General features: G+C 35.9%; 4 protein-coding genes across 4 annotated transcripts; 3 read left to right on the top strand and 1 right to left on the bottom strand.

Annotated features, from left to right (window-relative positions):
- The first annotated feature begins 781 nt into the window (after window positions 1–781).
- LOC106124065 (glucose dehydrogenase [FAD, quinone]) lies at window positions 782–5,364 on the top strand. Its single transcript, XM_013320523.1, has 3 exons — window positions 782–971; window positions 2,461–2,594; window positions 3,807–5,364. The coding sequence occupies exons 1-3, from the start codon at window positions 836–838 to the stop codon at window positions 5,331–5,333; spliced, it is 1,797 nt and encodes a 598-aa protein (XP_013175977.1). The 5' UTR covers window positions 782–835; the 3' UTR covers window positions 5,334–5,364.
- Window positions 5,365–5,823: 459 nt separating this feature from the next.
- On the top strand, window positions 5,824–8,250 carry Dbp21E2 (putative ATP-dependent RNA helicase Dbp21E2). The gene is made up of 5 exons (XM_013320487.1): window positions 5,824–6,412; window positions 6,595–6,866; window positions 7,040–7,212; window positions 7,418–7,694; window positions 7,920–8,250. Exons 1-5 carry the CDS (start codon window positions 5,902–5,904, stop codon window positions 8,169–8,171), a joined length of 1,485 nt encoding a protein of 494 aa, XP_013175941.1. The 5' UTR covers window positions 5,824–5,901; the 3' UTR covers window positions 8,172–8,250.
- Window positions 8,251–9,707: 1,457 nt separating this feature from the next.
- Window positions 9,708–25,532, bottom strand: GABA-B-R3 (gamma-aminobutyric acid type B receptor subunit 3). The gene is made up of 16 exons (XM_013320139.1): window positions 25,520–25,532; window positions 21,276–21,460; window positions 20,891–21,034; window positions 16,616–16,728; window positions 15,327–15,489; window positions 15,035–15,100; window positions 14,569–14,745; window positions 14,086–14,337; window positions 13,696–13,756; window positions 13,104–13,332; window positions 12,799–12,934; window positions 12,582–12,670; window positions 12,310–12,499; window positions 11,730–12,048; window positions 11,113–11,339; window positions 9,708–10,759 (listed from the first exon to the last, which is right to left on the bottom strand). Exons 1-16 carry the CDS (start codon window positions 25,530–25,532, stop codon window positions 9,857–9,859), a joined length of 3,267 nt encoding a protein of 1,088 aa, XP_013175593.1. The 3' UTR covers window positions 9,708–9,856.
- Window positions 25,533–26,262: 730 nt separating this feature from the next.
- Window positions 26,263–27,069, top strand: LOC106123720 (uncharacterized). The gene has a single exon (XM_013320133.1). The coding sequence runs from the start codon at window positions 26,263–26,265 to the stop codon at window positions 27,067–27,069; it is 807 nt and encodes a 268-aa protein (XP_013175587.1).
- The last annotated feature ends 456 nt before the right edge of the window (window positions 27,070–27,525 follow it).

Here is a 27,525-nt window from a genome sequence, read left to right as displayed (position 1 = left end):
AGATCATAGTTCTGAATCAATAGCCTAATGGTTAAGGGTACCGATTACCGATCATGAGGTCGGGGGTTCGAATCGACTATTGTCGTAAACCATATCCTAGCACAAGCCTCGAGCTTAGTTGGAATGGTAAAAAGAAATATTAGTAAATTTCCAGAAAAAATCTGCTAATATTTAAAAAATAAATTAGTTTGTTTTAGAACAGGACTCTCGGTCGGTGAAAACTTACAATGAAATATGAAAATAGTTTAAATACTTTGATAAATTCCTACTCTAAAGTTATACAATAAAAAGTCTCTCTCTCTCTCTCTAAAGTAATATAACATTCTCTTTAAACTTATTCTAATTTGAAGGACACAAATAAAGCGTTGAAGTTTTTAGGTATATAAATAATGAAAATTAATCGTATCTTTTCCTTTTTGAGTTTATTATAGTCTGAAGAATGTTTTTATGAAAGATAAAAATTAAGAACATGACGTCTGTCTAGTCAGCTAGTCTATACATATTAATTGGATTGTTTGTATGTAATAACGAGAAAAAAATGATATTTGGTACAAAGAAATAAAAAAAAAAATATCCGTATGTTTCTTTCGGGTAATCTCCGTTACTGCTGAACCGATTTTGACGGAACTATGGCGAGAAGATAGCTGATGAACGCTGGCATATAATATATTTTAATTCCGACTCTAACGAAGTCGCTGATAACCGCTAGTTTAAATTAAACTTGCACGAAATCATATAAAAGTAGTTGGTACATTGTATTGTGTTTATTCGCTAGTCGTGTTTTGTGAACTCTGTTTATGTATCGGCGGGTACATTATATGTAATATATTGCAGAATGTTGGTGACTTCAATAGCATATTTTCAATTAAATATTTTATTACCTTTCATTAATGTTTTATCCACAATATTTCTTGCGGTGGCCCCTCTACTGCTCAATACTCAAGAATACAAAACACAAACTCACGTCTCCGGTAAGTTAGTTTTAAGAAACCAGTCTAATTATATACCTTTGTCATCGATTTTTGATCTCATTCGATTCTTAGTCTTCACCTTCGTATCTTTTTGGTTTACTTTACGCCCTACAGCGCTGTAGAAATTTTACTAATATTATAAATGCAAAAGTTTAGATGGATGGATGTTTGTTACGAGGTATCATCAGAATGGCTTAACGGATCTTGATGAAATTTAACACATATGTAGAATATAGTCTAGAAAAACACATAGTCTACTAATTAAGGTTTATTTAAATTCCGTGCGGACAGAGTCGCGGAGATAGCTAGCCTTAATATAAATTTTTAGTCGACGAACATTTTCCTGCCAGGCCCAATTATTTAAATTTTGGTACGATTCGTTTTTCCACTTGTCCGTTGTGAGAAAAGAAGTAGATTTTTAATTCAACCTTATATTTTTTTTTCCATTTGTACTTTGTAGTTTCACGTCTATTGTGTCCCAGCACACATTTTGATATTTTTTTTATCATGGGAGACAAAGGCCTTTTTTGCTGGTCTCACGAAATAAACATAAAATTATGCGTAATTTTTTATTCTATTACTACACGTAGTACACGAAGGTCAACAAGTTCAAACGAATATTCATAATGATGTTCATCTCGCCTTAATAAAAACATGTAAATAAAAAAAAAACAATTGACAAAAGGTTGTTTATAAGGTTCTTTTTGGATATGTACAACAAATTTATTTGTGACTATCTGTCGCCCGCGAGTACGTCCGCACGGGATTAAACAAAAATAATAAATATGTGTTCTCCCAGACTATATTCTACATCGGTGTTAAATTTCATCACGATCCGATCAGTCGTTCCAGAGATACCTTCTAACATCTATCCATCCATCCATCCATCTAAACAATCATATTTATAATATTAGTAATATCATGATATATGACGGCATATTAGGGCTTATTTAAAATTTGAAGTGTGTGATGTCCCTTTTTATTCTTATTTTTTATCACTTTTCAATTACTTAATGTTCCAATTTACACTTTATACAAACTAAAAATGCAACTAAATTTAAATTAAGTCGATTATTTTTGTGAACTTTGAGTTGTGGTTTTTTTAACTTGAGAAAATTAATGGCTTACATTTTTCATTGTGAAAGATTTCTTTAAATCACAATGTTAAATTTGACGCAGCTGTCACATTATTCATTGTATCTTTAACAATAGAGAAATGGACTAGGCAAAGAGCCACTGTTATCCTAAATCAATTCTGCCAAGCTCTTGGAGGTTGTCGATATGCAGATACAAATTAAAATGTTTTTATGAACGCATACTGACTCAAAAATATACACATACAAAAAAGCAACAAATATCCATCCATCTAAACATTCGCATTTGTAATTAGTAAGATCGTCTTTATTTAACTGTCAAATTTTGACAGAGGGAAAAGCGCGCCTTTGATAGTTCCTATATCTTAAAAGTCAAAGCTTTGTATATATTCTAGATGGCGACAGTTTCGACTTCATCGTTGTGGGTGCGGGTTCAGCGGGCTGCGTGCTCGCCAATCGCCTTACAGAAATTGGAAACTGGAGCGTGTTGCTGATAGAAGCTGGCGATGACCCACCTCTCATCTCTGATGTTTGTATTTGTCATCGCGAAATTGTTAATCCCGCTCGATTGTAATTTGCCACGGCACATCGTAAGGACTTGGCAAATTGCATATTGAACGAATAGGGCCGGTTTTAGCATTTCTGGCGTCCTGGGCGAGATTTTTTATGTTGAAAGGAAATCTTCCAAAGATTAAAGGGTATCATAGTGGGCGCACATTTGTATCCGACTCTGGCGCCTGCAGCGCCCTCTAATGCCCTGGGTGGTCAAATACTTGTGTACTAAGCGCCTAAAGGTGATATTGACGGGCTGTCGTCAATTCTTCATTGGCTGCACAGAATTAACTGCCAAAAAAGTTTCACCTCTACAAATCAGTGTCAAAAAAAAAACAATTTATAAATGAATTCCATCAAAATGCAATTTGCAGAGTCTAAATAAAAAACGGGCGCCATATTCCATTTGCTAATGATATAATCATTCATTCATTCATTCACTAACTCACTTAATCACATTAATATTCATTATTTAACTTTATGTTTTTGCCGTGAGTTTCTAGAATAAATAAAAGAAAAGTTAAATACTTTTCGTATTCTAGACCAAAAAGAAACATCAATTAATCAAAACTTAATAATTTTTATAATAATAGTTGCTTCATTGCAAATAATAGCATGTATACTAAAAGTAGAAAAAAATATATTTAATTCATGTGAGATTCACGAAACAAAGAGATTAAAAATAACAATTGAGTTAGAAATGATGTTTTATTGCAATGTTTGTTAAGTTTAAGTTATTTATTTTAATTACTTTATTGTTATTTTAATACATTAATTAGTCGCGTTTATATAACATAAGGCTGCGATTGCAGAATATAAAATTATACTTTACATTTTAGTTACTGACAATAAACTTACGACCTAATAACTTAAACGATTAAATAACTTCTTACTTTTTACTAATATTCTTAATAAATCCAAATGGATGGATGTTTGTTTGAAGGTATCTCCAAAACGTCTGCTTGAATCCCGCTGAAATTGGCATAGATGTAGAGCAGGACCGGCAGATTATAAATAGCCACCACAGTCAGTAAATAAATTTAAAAATATATATATTTTATATCCATACAATAAGATATGACGACGTATTCATACATCCATCCAAATTTTCACATTAATAAGATCGTATTCATAAAATTGTGTATTGCTTCAGAGTTAAGATAAAAAAAAGATCAACTTTTTTTTATAGAGTCCCGGATTATCAGTGTTGATGCCAATGGCACTGCCGGACTGGAATTATCAAACACTTGACGATGGCTATTCCAGTCAGGCACAAAAGACAAGAAACATACACATGGTTAGAGGAAAAATGTTGGGAGGATCCAGTGGCGTCCATTACATGTACTATGTTAGAGGTAATAAAGCAGACTACGACAAATGGACCCAATTAGGTAACCCAGGATGGGACTGGCACAATGTGACACATTATTTCAAAAAAAGCGAACATTTATTAGATCCTGTTATTTTAAATGGTAAAACATCTAACCTACATGGAAAAAATGGATACATGCATATTACCCGACCAGTTTGGAAAGGTAGACCTGAACGATATTTGGAAGCTTTCGAAGAGATAGGTAACAATCTATTACTTGATACAAACGGCATTGAACAAATCGGCTATTCGTTTCCATCGTTCACAATCGGTAATAATTTAAGGCAAAGCACTGCGGTTGCATTTCTACAACCTATATTGGACAGAAAAAACTTATATTTGCTAAAGAATACGTTGACGAGAAAAGTAATTTTTGATAATGACAAAACTATTGTAGGCGTAGAAGTAAAATTATCAAGTAATAAAATTGTAACCATAAGAGCAAAAAAAGAAGTAATTTTATCAGCAGGCGCTCTAAACAGTCCTCAACTTTTAATGCTGTCCGGGATAGGACCAAAAGATCACTTGGATAAAATTGGAATTAAAACATTAGTCAATTCCCCTAATGTTGGGAAAAATATGCAAGATCATGCATTGGTTCCAGTATTAATAAGTGGGGGTGATAATATACGATCATTTATTGAAATAATAAATGTATTCAGAAATCTGGACAAGTTTCCAACAGCGAGTTTGCTTGGGCACATCGCTTTGGATAAATCTCAAACATATCCAGATTACCAGGCGACAGTTCTTCCAGAACATAGAGGATCAATATTGCCAGTATTTATGTGTAAAAACGTATTCAAATGGAACGATAAAGTATGTACTTCAATGGCAAAAGCTGCTTTAAAAAGAGAAGTGGCGTTCGCGGTATTAACTTTACTACATCCGGAATCTAGAGGTAAAATTGAACTGAAAAGCAGTGATCCTGAAGTTGCACCATTAATACATTCCGGTTTCTTCTCTGATGTACAAGATATAGAAACATTCGCAAGATGTGTTGAAGATTATACTAAAGTAATAAATTCCTCGTACCACAAAAGTTTTGAAGCTGAAATTGTGGATTTAAATCTCGATAAATGCGCTAAATTACCATTTGGAAGTCATGAATACTGGAAATGTTACGTATTAAATTTGTCAGGAACACAGTTTCATCCAGTAGGTACTTGCGCAATGGGTGCGGAAGGGGTTGTGGACGAAAGATTAAGAGTAAAGGGTGTAAGAGGCCTACGTGTCGTAGATGCCAGTGTGATGCCAACTATTACTAGTGGAAATACTAATGCCCCTGTCGTGATGATAGCAGAGAAAGCGGCGGATATGATTAAAACAGATAATGGTTGTTAATGAAAGATTTTTTGAAATAAATATTTTATTAAAACAACAATAGCTTTTAATTAAAAACTTTAATTCCGTCTTAGGTCTTATAACATCAGCGCTGGTGGCGTGGCGAAAATTAAGCAGGCACAAAACTACGCGTTTTTGCCAGTCCATACATAGAGGTCAGTTAATACGAGCCGGAACATGAAGAGCATTTTTATTTTCCGGGACAAGCTATCTAATCAGATTACAAGTAATTTTATGCACTCAATAGCCGTGTTCATTTTGCAGCCGTACGTTTTTGTTAGATCAAAAATAATTGTTTAATATAGAATCATATTTAGTAAATTATTATAGAAACAAATAAAAGCAAAGCTTTGAAATTCCATCGTCAACAACGGACTTTGTCTATTTTTATTTTTTTTAACAAGACAGGTTAACAGTGACAATCTATGACATTACTTGGACATTGCATTCAAGACTGGAATTTCTATAAAGTGAGGTTATACCATATACTTTAATTTATTTTGAATGTGCTAAAATGAATAAACATTGACATAACCTTTTTAAGTTATGAGTGCTAATAGTTTTAAAAATGTCCAAATTACGACACTTGTTTAATATATCGTACTGCCGGTATTATAGTATTCAGCAAGCAAAGAAAAAGTTGCCTATAATATCCTGCAAACGTCCAGAGTATAATCATTATGAGGGACAAACATATCGTAAATTCGATGGCATTAAATTAGCGTCCCAAGGTTGGCTGAGTTCTAAATCAAAGAATGATCACTTTACTATCTATTATGACGCAAATAAAAAGGAAGAAAAAGAGGTATACAGAAAGAGTTTTGAGGAAATTGGCGTTTGTAATGAGCTAAGTGAGATTATGATTGCTCAGGGATTTGAATTACCAACTTTAATACAGACAAAAGCCATTCCGTCTATTCTTGAAGGATATAATTCAGTTATAACAGCGGAGACTGGTTGTGGCAAAACATTGGCTTACTTATTGCCAATTATTCAGCATATTTTAGAATGGAAACCTCACATGAAAGAGGAATTCAATAGTCCTTTGGCTGTTGTCTTAACTCCTAGTAGAGAACTAGGTAAGTTGTTATTCATTTTGGATCAACAGAGAAAACTATAATTTTAGTTTTCACATGATAACAATAAGAAGAATAAAAGACAGTCAATATTAATATTATATTATGCAATAAAGAGTGCTGATTGCATTATTTTTAAGTGTACAATTCTGTAACATAATCAACATTATTCTCTTTATCTCTAGCAAGTCAAATAGGCCAAGTTGCGGAGAATATAGCACAAAGCTTCAACATCAATGTAACAACTTTAATTGGAGGGAAGACTAAGCAAAAAATCCTGAACCCTCCGATTGAATACTCTGACATTCTTATCACGACTCTCGGAGCATACAGCAAGTTGGTGACAACTGGCATCCTAAAGGTGCACAATGTACATCATGTGGTACTTGATGAAGCTGATACATTACTTGATGATAGTTTTATTGGGAAAGTAGAGAATTTGTTGAAAAAGTTTGGGGTAAGTGTTATATTTGAGTGGCTTTTAACCATCAAACAAATTTTGACAAACTAAGAACACTGGAGAAGGCTTTGAAGCAATTTGTTTGTTTCTTAATAACGAAAAAAAATATTTACATGATTTTTACGTGTTAATGGCAACACATATATTCAGCCAGTTATTTATATTTTTAGATTCAGTATAAAGTTCAAATTCAAGCCCCCCCAGTGGGGTGTCAGTTGACCCTGGTGAGTGCCACCATGCCCCATGAGCTGCCGGAAGCTGTCAACTCCTTTGTAGACCCTCAGTCCTTGAGGACGATTACCACAAGTAATATACACAAGTTACTGCCACATGTGCCACAAAAGTAAGTAACTAACCTAAAGGTCCACTTGTGTTGCTACATAACCTAGTCTTTATTTTTCAAAGAGTATGACAGGAGGAGAAATGGAGGGAAAAATTATAAAGGTTGTCATAACACCTAATCATGGAATCTTTTCGATCATATAACTTTTTTGTTTTGCTATATATTAAAAAGTTAGTATATGCTTGAGTTATCCTTTTTTTTTCAGATTCCTTCGTCTTGGAAAAGCACAAAAACCTATGGAATTGCTGAAACTAGTCCAAGCAGATGTCAACCAGAAGAGACCTGTAATGATTTTTTCCAATAAGACATCAACATGCGACTTTGTCTCCATGTTTCTAAATGAAAATAACATACAATGTGTCAATATTAACGGTCAAATGGCTGTTCCACTGAAGCAAGGAAAGTTTGAGTTGTACAACAATGGTTCCGTTAATGTTCTGTCTTGTACAGATATTGCTTCACGTGGATTAGATACAATACGGGTTGGAATTTTTTTTTAATATTTAAAAAAGTTGTCTTGTTGAATTGCTTGAACTTTTTCGTAAGGCGTTTTTTAATCAACTGTGTTGCTATTTTTAAAAATTGTCCTAATACTGTTTGAGTTTTATGTGTTTTTGAATCACTACAAGCATTTTAAAAATTTCCCATGAGTTATTTTGGATCATTTTAGAATGGACAACAATATTATAGATGTTAATTATTTTCAGACCCGTCACATAATCAACTATGATTTCCCTCTTTACATTGCTGATTACATTCACCGTTGTGGAAGGACGGGACGCATTGGTTCCACTAACGATTGTACTGTCACCAACTTTGTTGCATGGCCAAGGGAGATAAACATAGTCCAGAAAATAGAAACCTCTGTCAGGAAGGGTATTGACCTGCCAAATGTCAACGCCAACATACGGAGGCAGATCGAAGACAGAATTGCTAGGATGACAGGAGCTGGAATTTAACACATTCAATGAAGCTTTTATTTGTAAAAAAGCAAATTTATAACTCGATGGCACTTGTGTTAAACGAATAGGTATAAGAATAGATCAGTTATTAATGTTGTTAATAAAATTGTAATATTTTTTCTTGTTTTATTTAATTAAAAAAATTATGTTCCTACCTAAAATTTTTTTAAATTCATACTAAACTAAACGCCCAGTGTGGCTAGACAAAATACATTCGACCTGAAGTGACTCCATAGCGAACTTCAAAAATGATTGGAACTGATCCACGACGATTACGTGACTTCTCGAAAATTATTGTCAGTTCTATACATTTTTGAAGTTCGTTATAAAATTGCTTCGGAACGAATGCACTTTGTCTAACCCCACAGTTGGATTAAAATATGATTTTGTAAATTTCAGACTTGGGATTAGTGATTATTTAAGGAAACCAATCGTGTTCTATAAATTTAATCACAAATATACATATTTGATAATACATTTGTTACACCCATTGATATATCAATGTCTCCCATGTAAATAGTCGTATCCCATAATTTTTTTTTTCATACGATGTTTTATGTTTTTTTTTATTACTTGACTGAAAGCATAGGTAACTAATTTATGTTGATTAAAAAGAAAATCGATTGTCTATGACATATTTTGCATGCAGCGTAATTAATCATGTTTTAATTTCTTAAAATTCGCTTTTAAACATACGAATATTTACATTAGAACCGTTGATAATTATATTTTAGTTTGTAAATATTGAACACTATATTAACCTTAAAGTACAAATCACACAGAAGAATACAAAATATATTAAAATACCTAAATCGTCGGATTTATTTGTTTGATTTAATTTATTACAACACCGATTTTCGATAGTTCATAGTTCGTTATGCGCGTACGTTCCGACACTGACAATCGTTTAAATTAAACATTAATCTTCAATTTTCATACAAAATTAATACAATACTTCATAGCGATACGTCAGCTGTCAAACTGATCACCAGATTAGATATCCTTGTTGGCAATTTTATCATGTATTCTTTATAAATGTCAAATAATATTCTGTATAAGTCTCCAAAACTAATTTAATTTTACCTTTTATACTCTTCTGTGTGAATAATGCTTAAAAGTTATAAAGGACAGAAACACTAATGTATCTAAAAATACCTTAAACGAAAATAGTTCTCCGAAATTCTGCTAATACCTAATATTTTAATTCTAGTATATAACATACAATAATATTGCTTTTAAAATACTTTTAAGATGTCTTAAATACATTTTGATATGATTAATAATGTATTGTGTATAATTTTATATACTAATGCAGTTAGAATTTTTTACTTTTTAAAATTTTTTTACAAAAGAATGAATAGGGAATAGAAATGAAAGTGGCCGTTCTAAAAAATTCGAAAAACAATTTTTTCGACTAAAATATTTGAAAAAATCTTTAAAACTTTATTTAGTAGAATTTTTTTATGGATGATTCAGGTATGAAATATAAAATTAATAGTCTAATATGAAAATATTTTACATTAATATCTAGGCCAGAATATTTTCACACGAACTATGAAATAAAGTCTATTAATAAAATAAATTTATAGTCTACTCCCTACATTATATTAAATAACGAGTATATGTATAACTTTGGCTTGTAGTTTACAAACTTGGCACACAAAATATGAAATATAGTTTATTCAGGTCCCTGCAGGTCCAGGTCTTGCGTCTTCTGTAGATTTCCACCTACTCTCTAACGTAGCCCTGGTCTGGTTCTGGTTACAAACGTTCTGATGACTGAACCTTCGCTGTTCGTCAAACACACCTTGGGATATGTTAAAGACACTGTCGGCGCTCGTTTTCCTCCGTCCGTCCAGCGTGGAGAGGCTGGCCGCGCTCGGAGCTATCCTGTGAGGAAACCTCGGTGAACCTTTTATCCTCTCACTGGAGTTCTGATGGGACATCGCTTTTCTATGACTGGTGGGTAGGACGAAGTTTACTCGGGTCTCGGGCTCCGCGACGTATTTGTTTGTCGACGATATACTCCTTTCGGACGAGTATTTCGAACAAGATGGTTCGTCGTCAATGATTCTGATTATGGGGCCGCTTTTTGCGTACGATTCTCTTCTCAATTTTAGCTCCGGGTTGGGCACGTTAAGGGTGTTACATGAGAGGACCATGGAGTGCTTTCTATTACCAGGCACGAGGCCGGCTATCATACCCACGTGCATACGAAGCGCAGCCGCGATGCTCTGCCCGGTGGGGTCCGCTATGGACATGGTGGACGCTTTTCTACTCGATGGTCTACTACCGAAGAAATTTTTTAATCTACTGAGGAAGCCGTGGTTCTCGTCTCTTTTGTTTAGGCAGAGGTTGTAGAGGTCTATTGCCGGCTGAGATTTCCTATAGTTTAGTTTGGGTTGCGAGCTAAAGCTTACTGAGTTCCTGGCGCGGCAAGCCTCGGCAGAAGGCCAGCTGGCGCGCGGGATGACCGGCGGCAGCACAGACAGCAGAAGCATGGGCAGTCCACCGCTGATGCTTGGCGTTCTCTTCTCCAACCCCCCATTGCCTTTGCTTTCTTCCTCTACTGTATTTAGTTCAGTCTGAAAGATTTATAAAAAGTTAATTGATAAGTTGTCAATACAATTTGGTTTAATGTAATGCTAAACTTGAAAAACTACCAACACTCTATTAAATAATGAAATCTATTTCTAATCATAAAACTTCTAATTTATCTATAGTGGTTTACTTTAATGTTTACAGTAGCCGCGTGATGCTAAACGAAGATGATTGTCTAAAAAAAAATTGCTATGTTTGAAACTCCTTGCACATTCCTCTAAGTAAGTAAACTCTTGAACAATGGGAACTTAAACGATCGTGTGATCTTTATGTTATGTCACCTTCGAACTTGTCTTCTTGATCACCTTGTAAAATAAAATCAATAAGGTGTACTTACCCGTCTATGTAGTACTACAGAGGCACTCGAGCTTGCAGATTCCAAGGGTTCTGCGAGCAGCCTCTCTAACCTGCCGATCTCTCTGTCGAGTGCTGCCACCTCGCGCTTGTACACTCTGTTCTGTATCTCGATTCTAAAGTGTAGCTCTTGAGTCTCGTCGGTGACGAATCTTCTCGTCTTACATTCCAGTCTTAAACCCATACTCTGTATTACTGGATCATCTTCCGCTGGAATATCATATTTCACATTGATTCTTTCATAACACTAACTTAGTGTAAAGATCTAAAAAACAGCAAACTTGTTGCTGCTGTTTGGAAATCTTAACATGAAAACTTGCACTAATATTTCTTAGTCTAAGTCAAATACAAAATCCTTTAAATACTCTGAAAACACTTTGAAGAAGAAATAATGAAGTGCCTGTGCTGCTAGTTTTTAAAAATCTCTTCTAATCTGCAATGATGGCTATGATGTTGTACTAATAGATTTTGCTAAAATTATGCATGATAAAAATATCTAGACTTATTACAAAAGGAAGTGACTTAGCTGTCATCACGTAGATTTGTTCTTCATGAAATAGAGACTATTATAAGAGAAGTTTCATATTAAGATATACATACTTTTACTTCTTATAGCAATAATCTTGGGCAGGAAAAGAAGACATAGAGTTGATGTGGTCGCGATGAGGATTAGACTGGTGATAGTTATGTAAGCTAAGGTAGCTCTCTCGGAGATGATGGTTCCAATAACGACGACGCTGGTGCTGGTGATGACAACGGAGTAGACGCTGATGCCGATGTACTTGGAGTCATTGAGGGCGGAGATCTTGACGTGACGTGTCTCCCACGCCATATACACGCCCACGATCAGCAACAGCCCTTTATAAGCGTACAGTGCGCACAGCCAGCCAGTCATGTTTTGTGATTTGCACACTTCTATCTGGAAGAGATTTATGTCTGCTGAGTTTATCATTGTCATAATTTTCTATGATTTTCGATACATTTGTAATATAATGACAATTATTTAAAACATAAATTCTAAATCTAAAGTCAAAATGGAGTAGAAAAAGGGAAATACAACCTTCAAGATTGCGGGTATGCAAGGTAGAAAACTACTATGGAATTAGAGTTTTCCGATAAGCGGTACGCTATTATGCTATAATTAAGTGTCTTTCTGACATCTTGGCCTGTTATAACAAACCTGTGGCTGGTAGACGACGCTTCGGTCTGTGGCGCTGATTTCTATGGTAAGGTTTTTGAGGTGGCGCTCCATCGGGTCGAGGATAGCCCACAACGTCACTATCAGTGCATCGATGAGCAACAGCGCGCATACCAGAGATATCAACGGCGTATCTTGAAGGAGCTTTGTTTTGCAAACACCACTGCGATTGCTGTAAGTAAAACAAAAAAAACTATTGCTTTTTAATTTTACTTTTAAATTTTAGACTGATATTTGTAAAAGGTCAAACTCACCTTATAAAAATTCGATGAACTCTATAAGTCTTAGCAAACATTGATCCAAATGCTAAAGAGAATCCCGCCGAAAGGATGTAGACTCTACCCTGGAAAGAAACAAAGTGGTATCAAATGTACCGTAAGACAATAATTGCCTATTCTCATAGTGGTTCATACAGATCGATTTATACTCTGGCATCAGCCTCAGAATAAAGTTGGGAGATGCTATACTTACGGTACACATCGCGGAGAATGGCACGAAAGAAGGTAACGTGGCGTTGTCGACTCCAAGCAGTGCCACCGCCGTGTACACCAGCACACATCCGATCAGAGTCATATTGTTAAGACGAGGAGATGAAAGCTTTATTGATCTGCAGAAATAAATTTATGGAGACGTTAAGAACTAGCAAATATCTCATAGCAGATCAACTTTGAAGTAATGGATCAGGTCCAGTGCCACTCACGTCTGTGGATCGGAACCGAGGACGAAATTTAGAGAGAAGACGGACATATAAAGCTCTAGAAGCCATATCTACCTACCTTCGTTTACTATAATGCAAGTTGAATGCCAAAAACGCTAGCGCTAGTGCCACACCGGCAGCGGCTAATGCGGCGACGGCCAACCGCGCGGGCGCCCACACCGAGTCCACTCGCAGCACCAACACTCTGCGCGCTGTCGGAATGCCACCCGCCCAATGTGGCCGCGTGCACTCAGGACATGTAACTTCGCGCCCATGAGTATATAACGCCACAGTTTTCGGTCGTCCACCTTGGGAAGGTATTTATTAGAGTTTAGGTTTATTAGAGTAAAGGCTAAACTATAGGAAGGTCAGTGATTATTCAACTATCCATCTTTGACTGTAACTTTTTAAAACTTAGTTTTGCTCATATTTATAGTAAGTGGTTACAGTAAAGTATGTTATTTTATATTATTAGTGTATTCAAATAGTCAATAACCCCAGATTTTTTTTATTATTACTGACTAAGATGAACTGTGGAATATTCGACCAATGAATAGGATCTTTTTCTTATGCTTAATAAATTTTAACAGCACCCTTATTTCATAGTCATGTTTGAAAGCTTACGGATAAAGAAAAAAATGTCTTACATTAAATTGGGGTTTGTTTCATACCTTGTATTTGATAGAAGGCCGACATTCCGATTCTATCAGCCCCGTTGAAGGCCACGGGTCCCTGAAAAAATATTCCTTATTATGTATTCCGGCCGCTGTGCTCAAACAAATTCGTCGAATAATTTTTTCGAGGGTATTATTTTATCAATAAAAGCTTGCCTCTTATTTGGTTCATATTAAGTTTTAGGATTTTGGTAAGAATTTCTAATTTTGTCGCTTAAAATAGGAATGGGTTCTTTACTCTCTGCTACAATAAGAGTAAGTATAAAATATAGTAAGTCAGAATGTCTAAAACGTAACAATAATGGTACTTATAAAAAAGTATGCAGCTGAAGTATGCTACCTTTTGGTACCTGGTCTACATTAGTTCTATCTGAAAATATAACTTACAGATATTCCTAAAAAGCTGAGGTTTGCGAATTGATTGAGGAATTCTTCGGCCATGTCTTTCCGATCGTAGTCAAAGTGACTTAAACTCAGTGGTCTATTGCCTGTAGTATTGAGTGTCTCCGCATTCCTCCAGAGTAGCTCTGCTCTGCTGAGAGTTAGGGCTATAGCCCACACCGCGTCGTAAGTATGCGGAGCGAAACGAGATACCGCTACTCCGAACCCTTCCATTTCACGATGGAACATTTTGTTTGTCTGTAAACAGTTAGGAAGAATCAGAAATATTTATGTTGTTCGGTACACTGATAGAGCACGCAAGGTATTTGAATATATTAGGTGACCTTTATGAAGCTTTGGATGGACGATGAGAGTTATTTGCGTCTATGAGTCATTAAGTAATATCGGAAGTGATAAGGCTGAGAAATATTTTATTGTTAACTTCATGTAATTAATTAGTAGTTGGCTAATTTGAAAGTAAGTACTTACTAAACCAGAATAAGAGACGGCATCGCCAGCGATACCCCTATGTGCAGTGACCGAGACGAGCCCCTCGAGGGCACGAGCGAGCTGTGCGCGGGCGCAGGGTGCGGCACCTCGCGGTCGAGGCGGAACGCCCGCAACAAGCCACGCATACTCTCCGCCGTACATGCCCAGCCTGAACGCCTGCGATCTCGACACCACATCTCAATTATGAAATAAATAAGTAAACAAACACGAATGTAAGAAGCGAGAGGTGTGTGCCAGACTAGGATCGCATCAAATGGAAATTCTAATTCTCTGCCGTAAATCTGACCGTAATCGAAAACGTGGATGTAGTGGACAACGTTTAGATTTTAATTTTTTTTTTTAATTTTGATAGTAAATTATATCTAAGTAATGGACTGGATGAATAATTTTTAAATTTGACAATTTTACAACACACTGGCAGCTATAATTGCGGATTTCAACTCACCTCGCAAAATATCTTCGGCACCATTTCTTGCGAGAAACTGCCAATAATTATGCGGATATCCAATTTCTGTGAACATGTAGAAGAGAAAGAGACAATTTTACTGCCATAGAGTAATTAAATGGTAACTTAAACCTCTTTTACTCTCTTAATACTCGATTTATGACTCAACAGCAGTTAGTGAAATTTTGATAGTTTTTTATCCCCTTCTGACAGCTCCTGTTCTCAGCTACTCCGGGTGGGTCTTAATTTAGTAATTAATTACAAGTGTATTGAGTTTGAAATTACGTGAAACCTTTAGTTGTTGCAGTTGTTCTTTGAAGTCTGACTCAGCGAAGGTGATGGACGCGGCGCAGGTGATGTTGGCTGCCTCCAGTTGCGTCACCAGCTCGTTCACAGCTAAAGAGTACACCTCCTCATTCTGTGAGAATGCTGTCACTGTGTCCCAACCGTGTTGTCTGTGAACACCGTGTATGCAATTGAGTTAGGAGTCATTTCATCCAAACGGTTGTATGTTTGAAGGTTGATATGCTACGTGCTATGTTTTTATGTTTTGGTAAATTACAATAACATAGCGTGGTATCTTTTTATCGTAGTGAGTCTGTTATTAATAATAGACTATTACTAATAAAATATTCAAAGTTGAATTTAATCATGTAAATTATGTTATTGGAATTTGTAAATTTTACGATTGTGTCAGTTAATCGAGAAATTATTTTGTTTCGACATCTTGGAAGTTCGTAACAAGATTTGTTTCTGACATATTTTCTCGTTTGACGAGCGTGTTATGATTATGATATTTTGTTTTTGATAATAAATGTTGTGTTTACATACTTTAATACATGTTTCTCCTCGTCTTAAGGATTGTTTTGATATTAAGAATTGTTACATAATAAGTTGAATATTATTTTACGAAGGGATGTTTTAGTGTTATCTGAAATTCATTTATCAATCTTATACCAACTTGGAATATACGTTATTTTGCTAATTTTTCATCATTAACACACAGATTTTTAAAACTATTGATGTCTTATATCAGGTTTCTGAAGTTCGTATTTATTTTTTCATTATCCAGTAGTTCAACAGTTTTCTTAAAAGATTAACTGTAACTGTGTTTTTAAGTATCTTATTTCCTTTTAATAATTTTGAAGCCGCTTAATAGTTCAATTTAAGTTTCGACGTATTAAAACTGATATGATTCGGATACGCATCTTTTAAAGTTATCGCACCATAAAGTTGTTAAGCATGAAAGGACTTCAGAAACCAGACAGTGATAAATATTAATTTTATTATTTATTAATGAAAGTTTACTTAACATATAAGGAGGATAATTAATATTTCAATTAAGTATCATTTAATTATGATTAATAGGCATTAAAAAGAATCTGTCAGCCTTAATTAGGCGGTAAAAATAAATCGAATTTTCAATTTGCGCAAATGTGACGTGAAACAGAAGATTAATTACAAGAATCTTGGAATCAAATTACTGTATTCTTTTTAAAGCGTACTATCATCTTTAAATTTAATTAATTACTCATTATTAAGATCCTCTTTGTGTAGGATATTTCGACTTGTTAAGGTTACCTTATAAAGGCAATCCTTGCCGGGTTGTGCGACGAGTCCGGGGCCACAGTTCTACAGAAGAGCGGAAATTCTGAGCGGTCACTTAGTGCTGGTGACGTTGACCCGAATGACACCTAGAAAATATATTACCAAAGTCTTGATGTATTATTATATATTTCAAGGAAGACCATCAGCATTTTTTTTTACAAAGTAGGTGCTCAATAGTAAAGAGGTGTTCAATAATAGGTCCTTATAAATAGGAATATTCTATTAAAATATGTTAGAAGATGAAAGATAACAGATGCGTCGTCTACTTTTATGAACCTAAAGAGAGGTTGTACAGAAAAAGGACGCTTCCCTTTCCTACACAACCTATCGGACAAATCCTTCCCATCCTATCCTAATTACAAAACTAGCTGTCGCCTGCGCCTCCTTCCATTCAGAATTAATAAAAACCTTTTAATAAGTAGCCTACTTTTCTGGAGCCTTTCCGGCGATTACCTTCTAAATAACATTCATCCATCCATCTAAACTTTCGCATTTAAAATATTAAGATGGTCAGAAGGTGACTTCATGTTTTTCGTCTGTGTGATCGTTGTATTACGGTTGGAACTTTTAATAACTTGTCATTACAGCTTTGTAGAGTATTGAAACAATGTATTAGTGATTGGCATTTGCAAGTCAGTCTGTAGCTGACGAACTGTTTTGTAATAAAAGCCCGCCGGCCGCCGGCGAAAGCCTGCGTTTGTCATTTTAACAGAGCTTTGCTTGTATTGTTTGCTTTTGTTCTACGAAATTTGCTAACTCTACAAACAGTCGTTTTGTTTAGTTAGTTTGTTTAGTACAAACAAAAAGTATATAGCAGTATACGGCGCCACATGATGTATTTGTCAAATCGTATACCATTTTTTCTGACGCATAATCCACCTAAGTATTCTGATAAGGGTATACACAAGGATTCAAAGTAGATTTTGAATAGACAAAATGGATATATCCTCTTCCTATGCGTCCCATCCTTTATCAAAACCCCTTCCTATTCCCTTACCCATTCTTTTCTAAACAGAAAAGGGGAAACGCGCGCATTCAAGCCTTTCTTCTCTTGGTCGTGGTATTTCACCGGTTTGACTAACGGGGCTAGATAAAGTACATTCGCTTCGATGCGATTCCATAACGGACTTCAAAAATGTACAGAACTGACTATAATTTTTGAAAAGTCACGTGATTGTCACGCGTCAGTTCTATACATTTTTGAAGTTCGCTATGGAATCGCTTCATATCGAATGCACTATGTCTAACTCTCCAGCCAATCGTGTTGCCAATTAAATGTGCAAAATATATATATAATAATAGTATTAAAAAATTACAAGTTGATTAATCACCTCCTTAAGTAAGTTTCTTTCATCACTTTGTCGTAACTTAAGTGAGGGGACATATACAAAAGATGTAACTTAACGTCGCTAAAACTCTAAGTGGAAAGAATCAAAGAAATGAGAAATTTCCTCGTGGCCGAAAACTTTCTACTCGATTTCTTTGTTCGTTAAAAAGTTGATATAAAGTTAATGCTTGATAAGAGCACGACTTGTGCGATTCTTTATTTTATATTGACACAATAAAACTCAACGCGTCTATCAAGTGTTTAATAAAAATTATAGTTTCTAGAAATGATTTAGTGTACAAACTTTACGCTAACTAAATGTACTATTAACTGAAGTCAAAATTATACAAAAAATATTGTAACTTTCCGGCGACGGATTTCCGTCAAAAATGTCATAAATCTTACTAATATTATAAATGCGAATATTTGGATGTACGCATGTATGTTTGTTAAAGCGTATCTCTAGAACAGCTGCATGGACCTCGCTGAAATGTGGCGCATATGTACAACATAATGTGGAAGAACACATAGGCTACTTATTAAGTTTTTCCTTTAAATCCTGGCGAACGTAGTCGCGGTCGACAGCTACTTAGTAATCTATATATAAAAGAAAGTTGTGTTAGTTACACTATTTATAACTCAAGAACGGCTTTACCGATATGTGAAAATTGGTGAGGAGCCAGGAGACGGACATAGGATACTATTTTTTTTTTCGAATTTACGCCTTGATATGCTTTTTATTTAACTTCTCTATGTATATATTATTTTTTTTATGTATCCAAGCGGACGGAGTCGCGGGTGACAGCTATTAAGACGTAATTGTTAAACAGACTGTTAATTTGCCGGTGACAATTTGTTACAAAATTTTGATGAATACTTTTATATCTTTAAAATATTTGTTTTTAGGGTATTTTAATCATATTTAAGAAGAGCTTGTGTTTATGACTTGTAGACGCAGAGCAACAGATTCAGACAGAGATTTTTGAGAAATCCATTAGCGGATGGGCTTTCACTGCGATTACTGGATGTAATTATGTTCTCAAGGGACGACGTTTTCATGCTCCAGTTATTTTCGATGATAATTACTTTAGCGCATATTTAGTTTTTAATATCACAATAACAAAATACACAAAACCCTAAACAAATCTCTCCGAGCTAGAGGGGAGTATCCTGACAAGAGCATACAAATATATTTTTGCTCGTGATATATAATATTAACCGTAGTTTTTTGATACCAAAATCTCTGTTCAAAACATATCACTGTCTCCGTTTCGTCAACGATAATGACAGGGATGATGACATGTTCTATACAGTGATTTCCGTCTAAGAAACTCACTGTAAATGATTTTAAAAATAGGTGACGTCACTTAATTCGCACAGTTATTTGCTTTTTAAATTTATTGCCAGTAATACAGAAATCTTATTGCTATCTTTTCGAGTTACTTTCGTTATAGATTTTCGATCTTATCAAAGCGAGAAATCCAGATTCTTGAGAATACTGGTTGTTGAACTTACGGAATATTGCATTGTTAGGAATAAGAAATTATAGGTACTCTATTCTTCAGGCTCAAAGTTTTTTCTGGCGAATTGGCTGATGTAACAGTAACAGTGGTAGACCCCGCTTTAATATCTTCGCACGAATTGGCCCGGTTCGCCCGGTGAGATACCACGACCACGCAGAAGACAGGCGTGAAGTGGAAGCAATTCCGCGTTTCGTCTGATGAGTGTGCGTCCCGGAGGCCTAATTTAGTCCTCTTCCCCTTCCCACCCTTTTTCTTATAAGGAAAGGGTGGGAAGTGGAAGTGGACTTTCCGGATGAGGGGATGCATGGAAAGGGACGATATTTTCTTTCTGTGCATCTTCTCCTCCGTTGATTAAAGGTGGGCACCGCATATGCCATTGCGTATGTCTATGTACAACGGCCACTTCGCTATTTCAGCGAATTCAGGTGGCCGCTCGCTCGTTTGCCACCTTATGATATAAAAAAAATGTAACTTTTCTTCGGCATTACTTGCTTGGATTGTTTATAGTATTGCCTACATTGTAAATTATTTTTTTTTTTCAAACGGAGCTTTTCATATTTTATTTAGTTTAAAAAAGATTGAACTTAATTCTAGTTGTTTTACTTAAACTAGCTGATTTCATTTTTATCCCTAGACTTGTAAGTAAACAATCATTATTATTAAAAAACAAAGCTAATAAGAAATACCGCAAACTCCTTTACAAGGCTCTATCTATAAAATTTACATATAACCTCCGTAAAATTTAAGCACAGAAAATATGTGTGATGTTTAAAAGCTTTTATTTGTGTTACTTGAACTTTTCAATTGGCGAACTTTAAATGTAAGTGTAAGACGATCTTTGTTGTCTTTTCGCGAGAGCTTTGAGCCTCGCTCTGGGAGCTTATTTTGCTTAAACTTTTCAGATAACATTGATCTATTTAAAAGTTATTCTATGCAAGTCGGAAAGTAATCATAGAGATAAAAAAATTTATTTGTTTATTTCGGGGTATTTTATATTCTTAAATTTATTACTATTTTCAGATCAAGTTTATTCTAAGCTGAACTGATGCATTAACAACATGTATTTCTTATTTTAATAGACAGAGACAGTCTAGCCTTCCCCTGAGTAAGTCATTTTATTCCTTTCATTCTTCCCTTAATAGTTTTTAAGGAGAACACTCTCGTCTTTCACCAGCCAAGCAGGCAAATTGGCTCATCAGATATTGCAGGTTAAAATAAAATGTGTCTGTTAACTTTTGGTTACTAATAGCAACTTTGTGCCTATTATTTGAGACAAACACTTTCGTACCATCATCCTCAATTACGGCGAAATTAGTATGAGTTTTTGGTGTGCTTTATCGAAAATCTCATACTATCTTTTCGGTTGCTATTGTTAATTAAAGATATTAACAGTAGTACCTGTACAATGTTCCAGTAGGGGACGATCTTGGCGATGCTCTCAGTGACGTCGGAGCAAGCGCTGCCGAGCAGCATGAGCATACGTGCTGAGCGCTCCGTGTATAGTGCGTGGAAGAACCGGTCCACGCCCACGCCGGGGTCACACTGAACACACATTATTTCATATTTACAGAGTACACACAACAATTTTGGTCTGATTTTGCGCTGTCCAAAGTATATGACCGCTGGGAATAACGGTACCCAATTTTAGGCTTAGGTTATGGTGATGGGACCCTTTTTAGCATGCTCAATGGACCCTTCATCGCAGAAATGCACTCGAAGTTACAGACGAGCAACCACAAAATATGAATTTTAAAATACCAACAAAAAGTTGCAACGAGCAAACCTTGGTATCATTAGTGATGAGATGCAGCGTGTATCCTGGCAGCAGTTCCCGCTGGTTGACATGGCTGACAGCCAGCCGTGCGGCCGCCAGCTCAGAGGCGCCCTCTGCTCGCGGCACGTCCCCCACTGTCAACTCGAACAGACCCAGGATTGATACTACTCTCTTGCTCGATGATTCCGATAGATCTGACAATCAAGATTAGAAAAAATAACTAGATGGCGTTATTTTCAATTTATTAATTATATTTAAAATTTTATTGGAAAAATTGTGAAACATATAGAGCGAGGAGTTAGTAGGAAATAGGATTAATAATTATAATATTTAAGAAGTAATAAACATTAAAAAAGAAGCTTGTGTGTAAAAATTCTATAGCAAAGTAATATATTCTTTGTACGAAATACTTTGCCTTTTTATCAGCATAGCAGTCTTTGTAGTTAGATCATAAAACTATATAGAAAAGGGTTTACTTGGGCCGGAGAAAGGTCGCGTACTTTTATTAACTCGTAAAATTTATTTAACACTTTAAAAGAATCCTTCGATATAATTAATCCATCCAATGTTTTTTTTTGACATAAAAGTATTTTTTGTTCTATCAAGTCTCTGAAATAGTGAATATCATAAGAAATCTTATGTTACTAATATTATAAATACAAATGAACGATGGTATGTATGGTATGTATGATGAGATGGATGGACGTTTGAAGGTATCAAGAGAACGGCTGAACGGATCGAGTTGAAATTTGGTATACATGTAGAACATAGTCTGGAATACCCATAGGCTAATAATTAAGTTTTATTTTAAATCCCGCGCTGATGAAGTCGCGGGCGACAGCTAGTGAGATAATAAAATAACAAATATGGTAAAATATTAAATCTTAAATGTTATTGGCCATCTAACACGTACTCTAATGGCCATATGCCTGTATTATTAATGACATCAAACGATTTAATGGTGTCGGGACATTTAATATACGCTTGGGAACATCGCCCATTAAGTTTAGGCCTTGCCATTTTAGCAAGTCATTTGTCTAGACTCGAATATTTGATATATGAAGGAAAATTTACTCAATCCACTCAATAATTACACTCCATGTACAGGCTATTGATGGCCGTAGTGTTTGTTTTTAGTTGTATAAAACACAGTTAAAATACATGTAAAACGTTTTAATGGAAAATCAAAATCTAATAAATAAATGGACTTTATTTCGTTGAGAAACGTTCTTTAACTTTCGAAACATAAACGTCTTTTTGGTCGTTAAAGTTGTATGTCAAAATGACGTTTGCGTTCGGAAGTTTCTTAGTTCCCTTTATGACCGATAGAGGCGCTGCACAAATCTTAGACAAATTATATCGTAACAATCAACACGATGATAAGAAATTCTTGTAAAAATGTTTTCTGCTTTAGTCTCTGGAGTGGTTATGATCGTCGGATTTACTTGAACTAGTTGGTTCAAGTTGTATTTTGCTTTGACAGCTGTTAGCTATACTTGTAACGAGTATAGTTAATTATAAAATTAATAAACGCATCCTTACGACTGACATCAAATAATTTATTATCTGTGGTAATAAAATACGCTGCGGCGAGGATTAGCCCGGGAACCGACGTGTGACGTCACAGCAATGGCCGTTGTAATGACGCGGTATTAATAGTCTGCGGAGGCGGGAAATTTAATATTCACCTTTTAATGACGGTCAGGTATGTTTGGTTTATTATCCTTTCATAGGGAGGATATGTAGGATTAACACGCGCATTCGTATTTTAAAAATCATGGAATATTCATTACGATAAATTTTAATTACCGCCATCTATTATCGTAAAACGTCATTTTTTAAAGAATTAGATTTTAATATATTTTTTATTCCTTGCACTAGCTATCGACCGAGACTCCGTCCGCGGAGAATTAAAATAAAACATAATTAGTGTTCCAGACTATGTTCCACATCTATGCCAAATTTCAGCGAGATTCATGCAGCCGTTCTGGATATACCTTCAAACAAACATCCATACATCTAAACATTCGCATTTATAATATTAGTAAGATTAAACTATATTGAATATTTTATTAAATATGCCATCTTTCGACTCATATTGGTCTCGATTAAATCGTTAAAAGTTCCTAGTTTCAATTTGGCCGTATAGCTAGTTAAAACGATAAAATTTTATTGGCTCTTAAGCTATAAATCCAATGCTTTCAGTCGAATGTAATAAAAGGACATACCTTCGAGTGACGTCGTATCCTCCGACGGAAATTAATTTTCTTTCCCGAAGTGAAATCATTAAGCGTTAAGTTTTACTCTCTTTTTATCAAATGTAACGATTTGAAAGAACACAATTGTTTTTTTTAACTTAATGTATATTTCACAGCGAAGTTATTAAGTAATCATTATTTTATAAATTAAAAATTAGTTATACTAAAAGAATGTCCAAAAGTTTTTCTAACGGAGTTACAATAAACAAATAGTCATCCATACATTTCAACTTTCGCATTTATATTAACAACTAGCTGTCGCCCGTGACTCCGTCCGCGCGGGATTAAAAATAGATGTTGGCCGATTCTCAGACCAACTCAATATGCTCACAAAATTTCATGAGAATCGGTTAAGCCGTTTTGGAGGAGTACGGGAACGAACATTGTGACACGAGAATTTTATATATAAGACTAGCTGTTGCCCGCGACTCCGACCGCGTGAAATGAAAAAAAAAATAGTTCCCGGCAATTATTCGAATTTTTCTCGCCGTAAAATATTTGAACTTCAACGAACATTTGAAAAAAAAAGAATTGGCCAAATTGGTCCAGACGTTGTTGACTTATGTGCTTACAAACATATTTTACGATTCATTTTTATATTACAGATAAATAAGATTAAGATTCTCTAAGTACTGATGTTGTACAAATAAGCTGATAACTTCTAACAAAGTTTATGTATAGTATCGGTTCTAGATGTCTCAAGAGACGTGTTCCAGAACCTTTAGAAGCTAACAATATTTTTACGAAAATAGATAATACTAGCGTACCCGACAGACGTTGTCTGACAATTTGACACTGCGATGGTAGCGCCGTCTTTCGGATCCAATGTATAACATTCCAAAATCAACAACTACTGATAAATTAAAAATTAATTAAAAAAACATTGTCCAGCGGACAAAATTGTGAATCTAAACCATTCCCAGATCCCCTTGAACACACACAAAAAATGTTATCAACATCGGTCCAGTCGTTTGAGAGAAGTTCAGTGACATACACACTCACAGAAGAATTATATATATAAAGAGGTATCGGTTCTAGATGTCTCAAGAGACGTGTTCCAGAGCCTTTAGAAGCTAACAATATTTTTACGAAAATAGACAATAATATTTAAATAACTGATAGAAATCAGTCGGGCAAAAACCTTTCTGTTCTAAAAATAAAAGATTAATAAGAAAAGATGATTGAATAGAATTATGAAGATTTCAATTTCGCCAGGATCCCTTTAACTGCTTTCCGCTCGTAAATTAAAAATCTTCGAATATACAAATGGAATTGTTTCACCATCCCTCTTCGGAATTCTGTTTACGAAGGTTTTATTTGGTAACTATTGTTAGGAAGAAAATCCAACCATGCCAGTGTACTGGCGCAACACTTGCCTTACTTAAAATTTCGCTATTTATATTCCCTCACTAATCATTACACTTGACTTTGTAAGGAAACCGCGCCTCTAAAATTATATACAGTTGGCCCTTGGAAAGGTAACTTAAATCTTCAAAACCCGGCAATTTTTAGTCGCTAAGCGTCAATACAATGGCATAAAGATTCGTACAAAGGACAGGTCGCGGACATTTCGCCATAGCTTTCTTCAGTTTGTCAAGATTGCTGATTTTCAAGATGGCGGACCAAATCTATATATTTGACATTTAGCTATACAAGACAATATATACTTTGTATTTTACAATTTTTAACCGACTTCAAAAAGGAAGAGGTTATCAATTCGTCTGTATGTTTTTATGTGTGTTACCGAGTAACTCCGTCATTGGTGCTCGGATTTAAAAAAAAAAATTGATCGAAAGGTTTTGAGTGCAGGTGTGTCCCATTTTTTTATTTATAAGGACAGTCGTACACGGATCGGATATTTTAATTCCAAGCGGTGTACTGCTCTTACCTTAACACAAAAGAATGGTTTAATCTCATTAACAATGAATATGACAGGCAGCTTTTAATTATGCTGAATTATACCAGCTGCGGATGAACTCGTCGAATTAATGTTACCTGTTAAATCCATTTCATGCTTTTAATATCATTATTATAATAATTTTCTGTAGCCTATTAAAAGAGCTATGAGTTATTTAAAGCGATAAAAATAATATCCGTAATCAAGCATGTTAGAAGAATGAAATTTTAGGGGACATCCTCATAAGCTAGGCAAATAATACATATATGGATTTATTGCTTTATTAACGTATTTATAATTTGAAAAAAAAAAATGGATCCTGCCCATATATATATGTAGGTGACCTCCTATTCCCAAACACTACACAGTCATACGTACGTACACACACATACATAACACGCATACTACAACACATACACATAAACACGGGTGCATGACGAGTGGTCGACGTCACGTCGATTTGTTGACCTCTGATTGGCAAATTCGAATTGCAACGCACAGCTGAGCGGGGGTCCTGACCGGTTTTGCTTACGCGCGAAACGACAGTGGAGTTCTGCAGCGCCCGCGATATACCACGCTTCTCGATTACGCAACTTGTTCCGTTGTTGTCTCAATTTGTGTATTTCTCTTTCTCCTACTTGTATTCTTCTTCTCAGTGTTGTACTCTCCTTCTTATTATTTGTTGTGGACTGTGTGTAATAATAAACCGTGTTGTGAATATAACGATGGCCTCATTTCACCTGTTGCCGCACTCACCCTTCACATCACCTTTCACACACACCCCCACACAGAGGTGACACCACGTCACCCCCCCTCATTGGTGACCCCGAGGAGCATAAAGATGAGCAACACCAAAGACGAATTCCAGGAGGCACGGATTTTGCGAAATAACCCTTCTGCCCATGTATGTAAGGTTGGAATTCGCATACCACCGTTTTGGCCGGAGGAACCCGAGATATGGTTTGCACAAGTGGAAGGTCAGTTTAGCATTGCTGGCATCACCAGTGACTCGACCAAATTTAATTACGCCATTGGCCAGCTTGGAAACCTGTACTCCAAAGAGGTCAAGGATTTAATTATTAATCCACCCTCCACCAACAAATTTGAAAAGCTGAAAACGGAGCTGATAAAAAGGCTGACTGCATCCAAAGAAAAGAAGTTGACGCAGCTGCTGATGCATGAAGAGATGGGTGACAGGAAGCCGTTACAGTTTTCTCGGCACCTCGAGAGCTTAGGCGGGTCGCAAATTTCAACCGACTTTTTGAAGACAGTTTGGGTCAGCCTGTTACCTACCGGCATTCAAACAGTCTTGGCTGGACAGACTTCTACCACGATTGAAGAGATGGCGGATATAGCAGATAGGATCAATGACCTAGTCCCCTGGACACCTCAGGTGGCATCAACCAGCCGGCAGAGTGAGAATGTCGACTTGGCCAGGGAGATCGCTGCTTTACGAAAAGAGGTCCAACAGCTGGCCATCAGACAGCGAAGCGGCAGATCAAGGAGCAGGTCCCGACTACGCGATCGTCAGCGTTCTTCAACGAGGTCCCAGTCCAGCTACCGGCGCCACCCAGTCTGCTGGTACCACTTTAAGTTCGCCGATAAGGCGACCAAGTGCTGCCCTCCATGTGACTTCAAGTCGGAATAAATGGGAAAAAAAACTGGAAGGAAATCGTTAATGACGGCCGACGATTGCCCCTCTTCAACTGGTCGCCTATTCGTCACCGATCGCAAATCCAAGACACAGTTCCTGGTCGACACTGGGAGCGACCTCTGTGTCTTCCAGACTTCACGCCCCCTCATATATATTACTCAAAACTCACACAGAGTCTCCGGACGCTATGTCTAGAGGTATAAATCTATACCTGTATCTAAATTTAGATCTGGTATATGTCGAACCCCTAACTTAGGGTAGGCTCCGAGCCCCTCGGTGGGGACGTATAGTGAGCTGATGATGATGATGATATGTCGAACAATAGATACATTTTTGGTTAATAAGATGAATAGTGCGTTTGAAAGGTGGATAAAACTTTTCTTGCAGTATCTCAGCCTTCGTAGCAACTTCAGTTATATATGTTGCCACGGCTTGCTGCAAACGATTTCT

Source organism: Papilio xuthus, unplaced genomic scaffold (genome assembly GCF_000836235.2).
Source record: "Papilio xuthus unplaced genomic scaffold, Pxut_1.1 DF828952.1, whole genome shotgun sequence".
NCBI lineage: Eukaryota > Metazoa > Arthropoda > Insecta > Lepidoptera > Papilionidae > Papilio > Papilio xuthus.
Note: the sequence above shows the minus strand (reverse complement) of the source record. Positions and strands in the feature narration are given on the sequence as shown.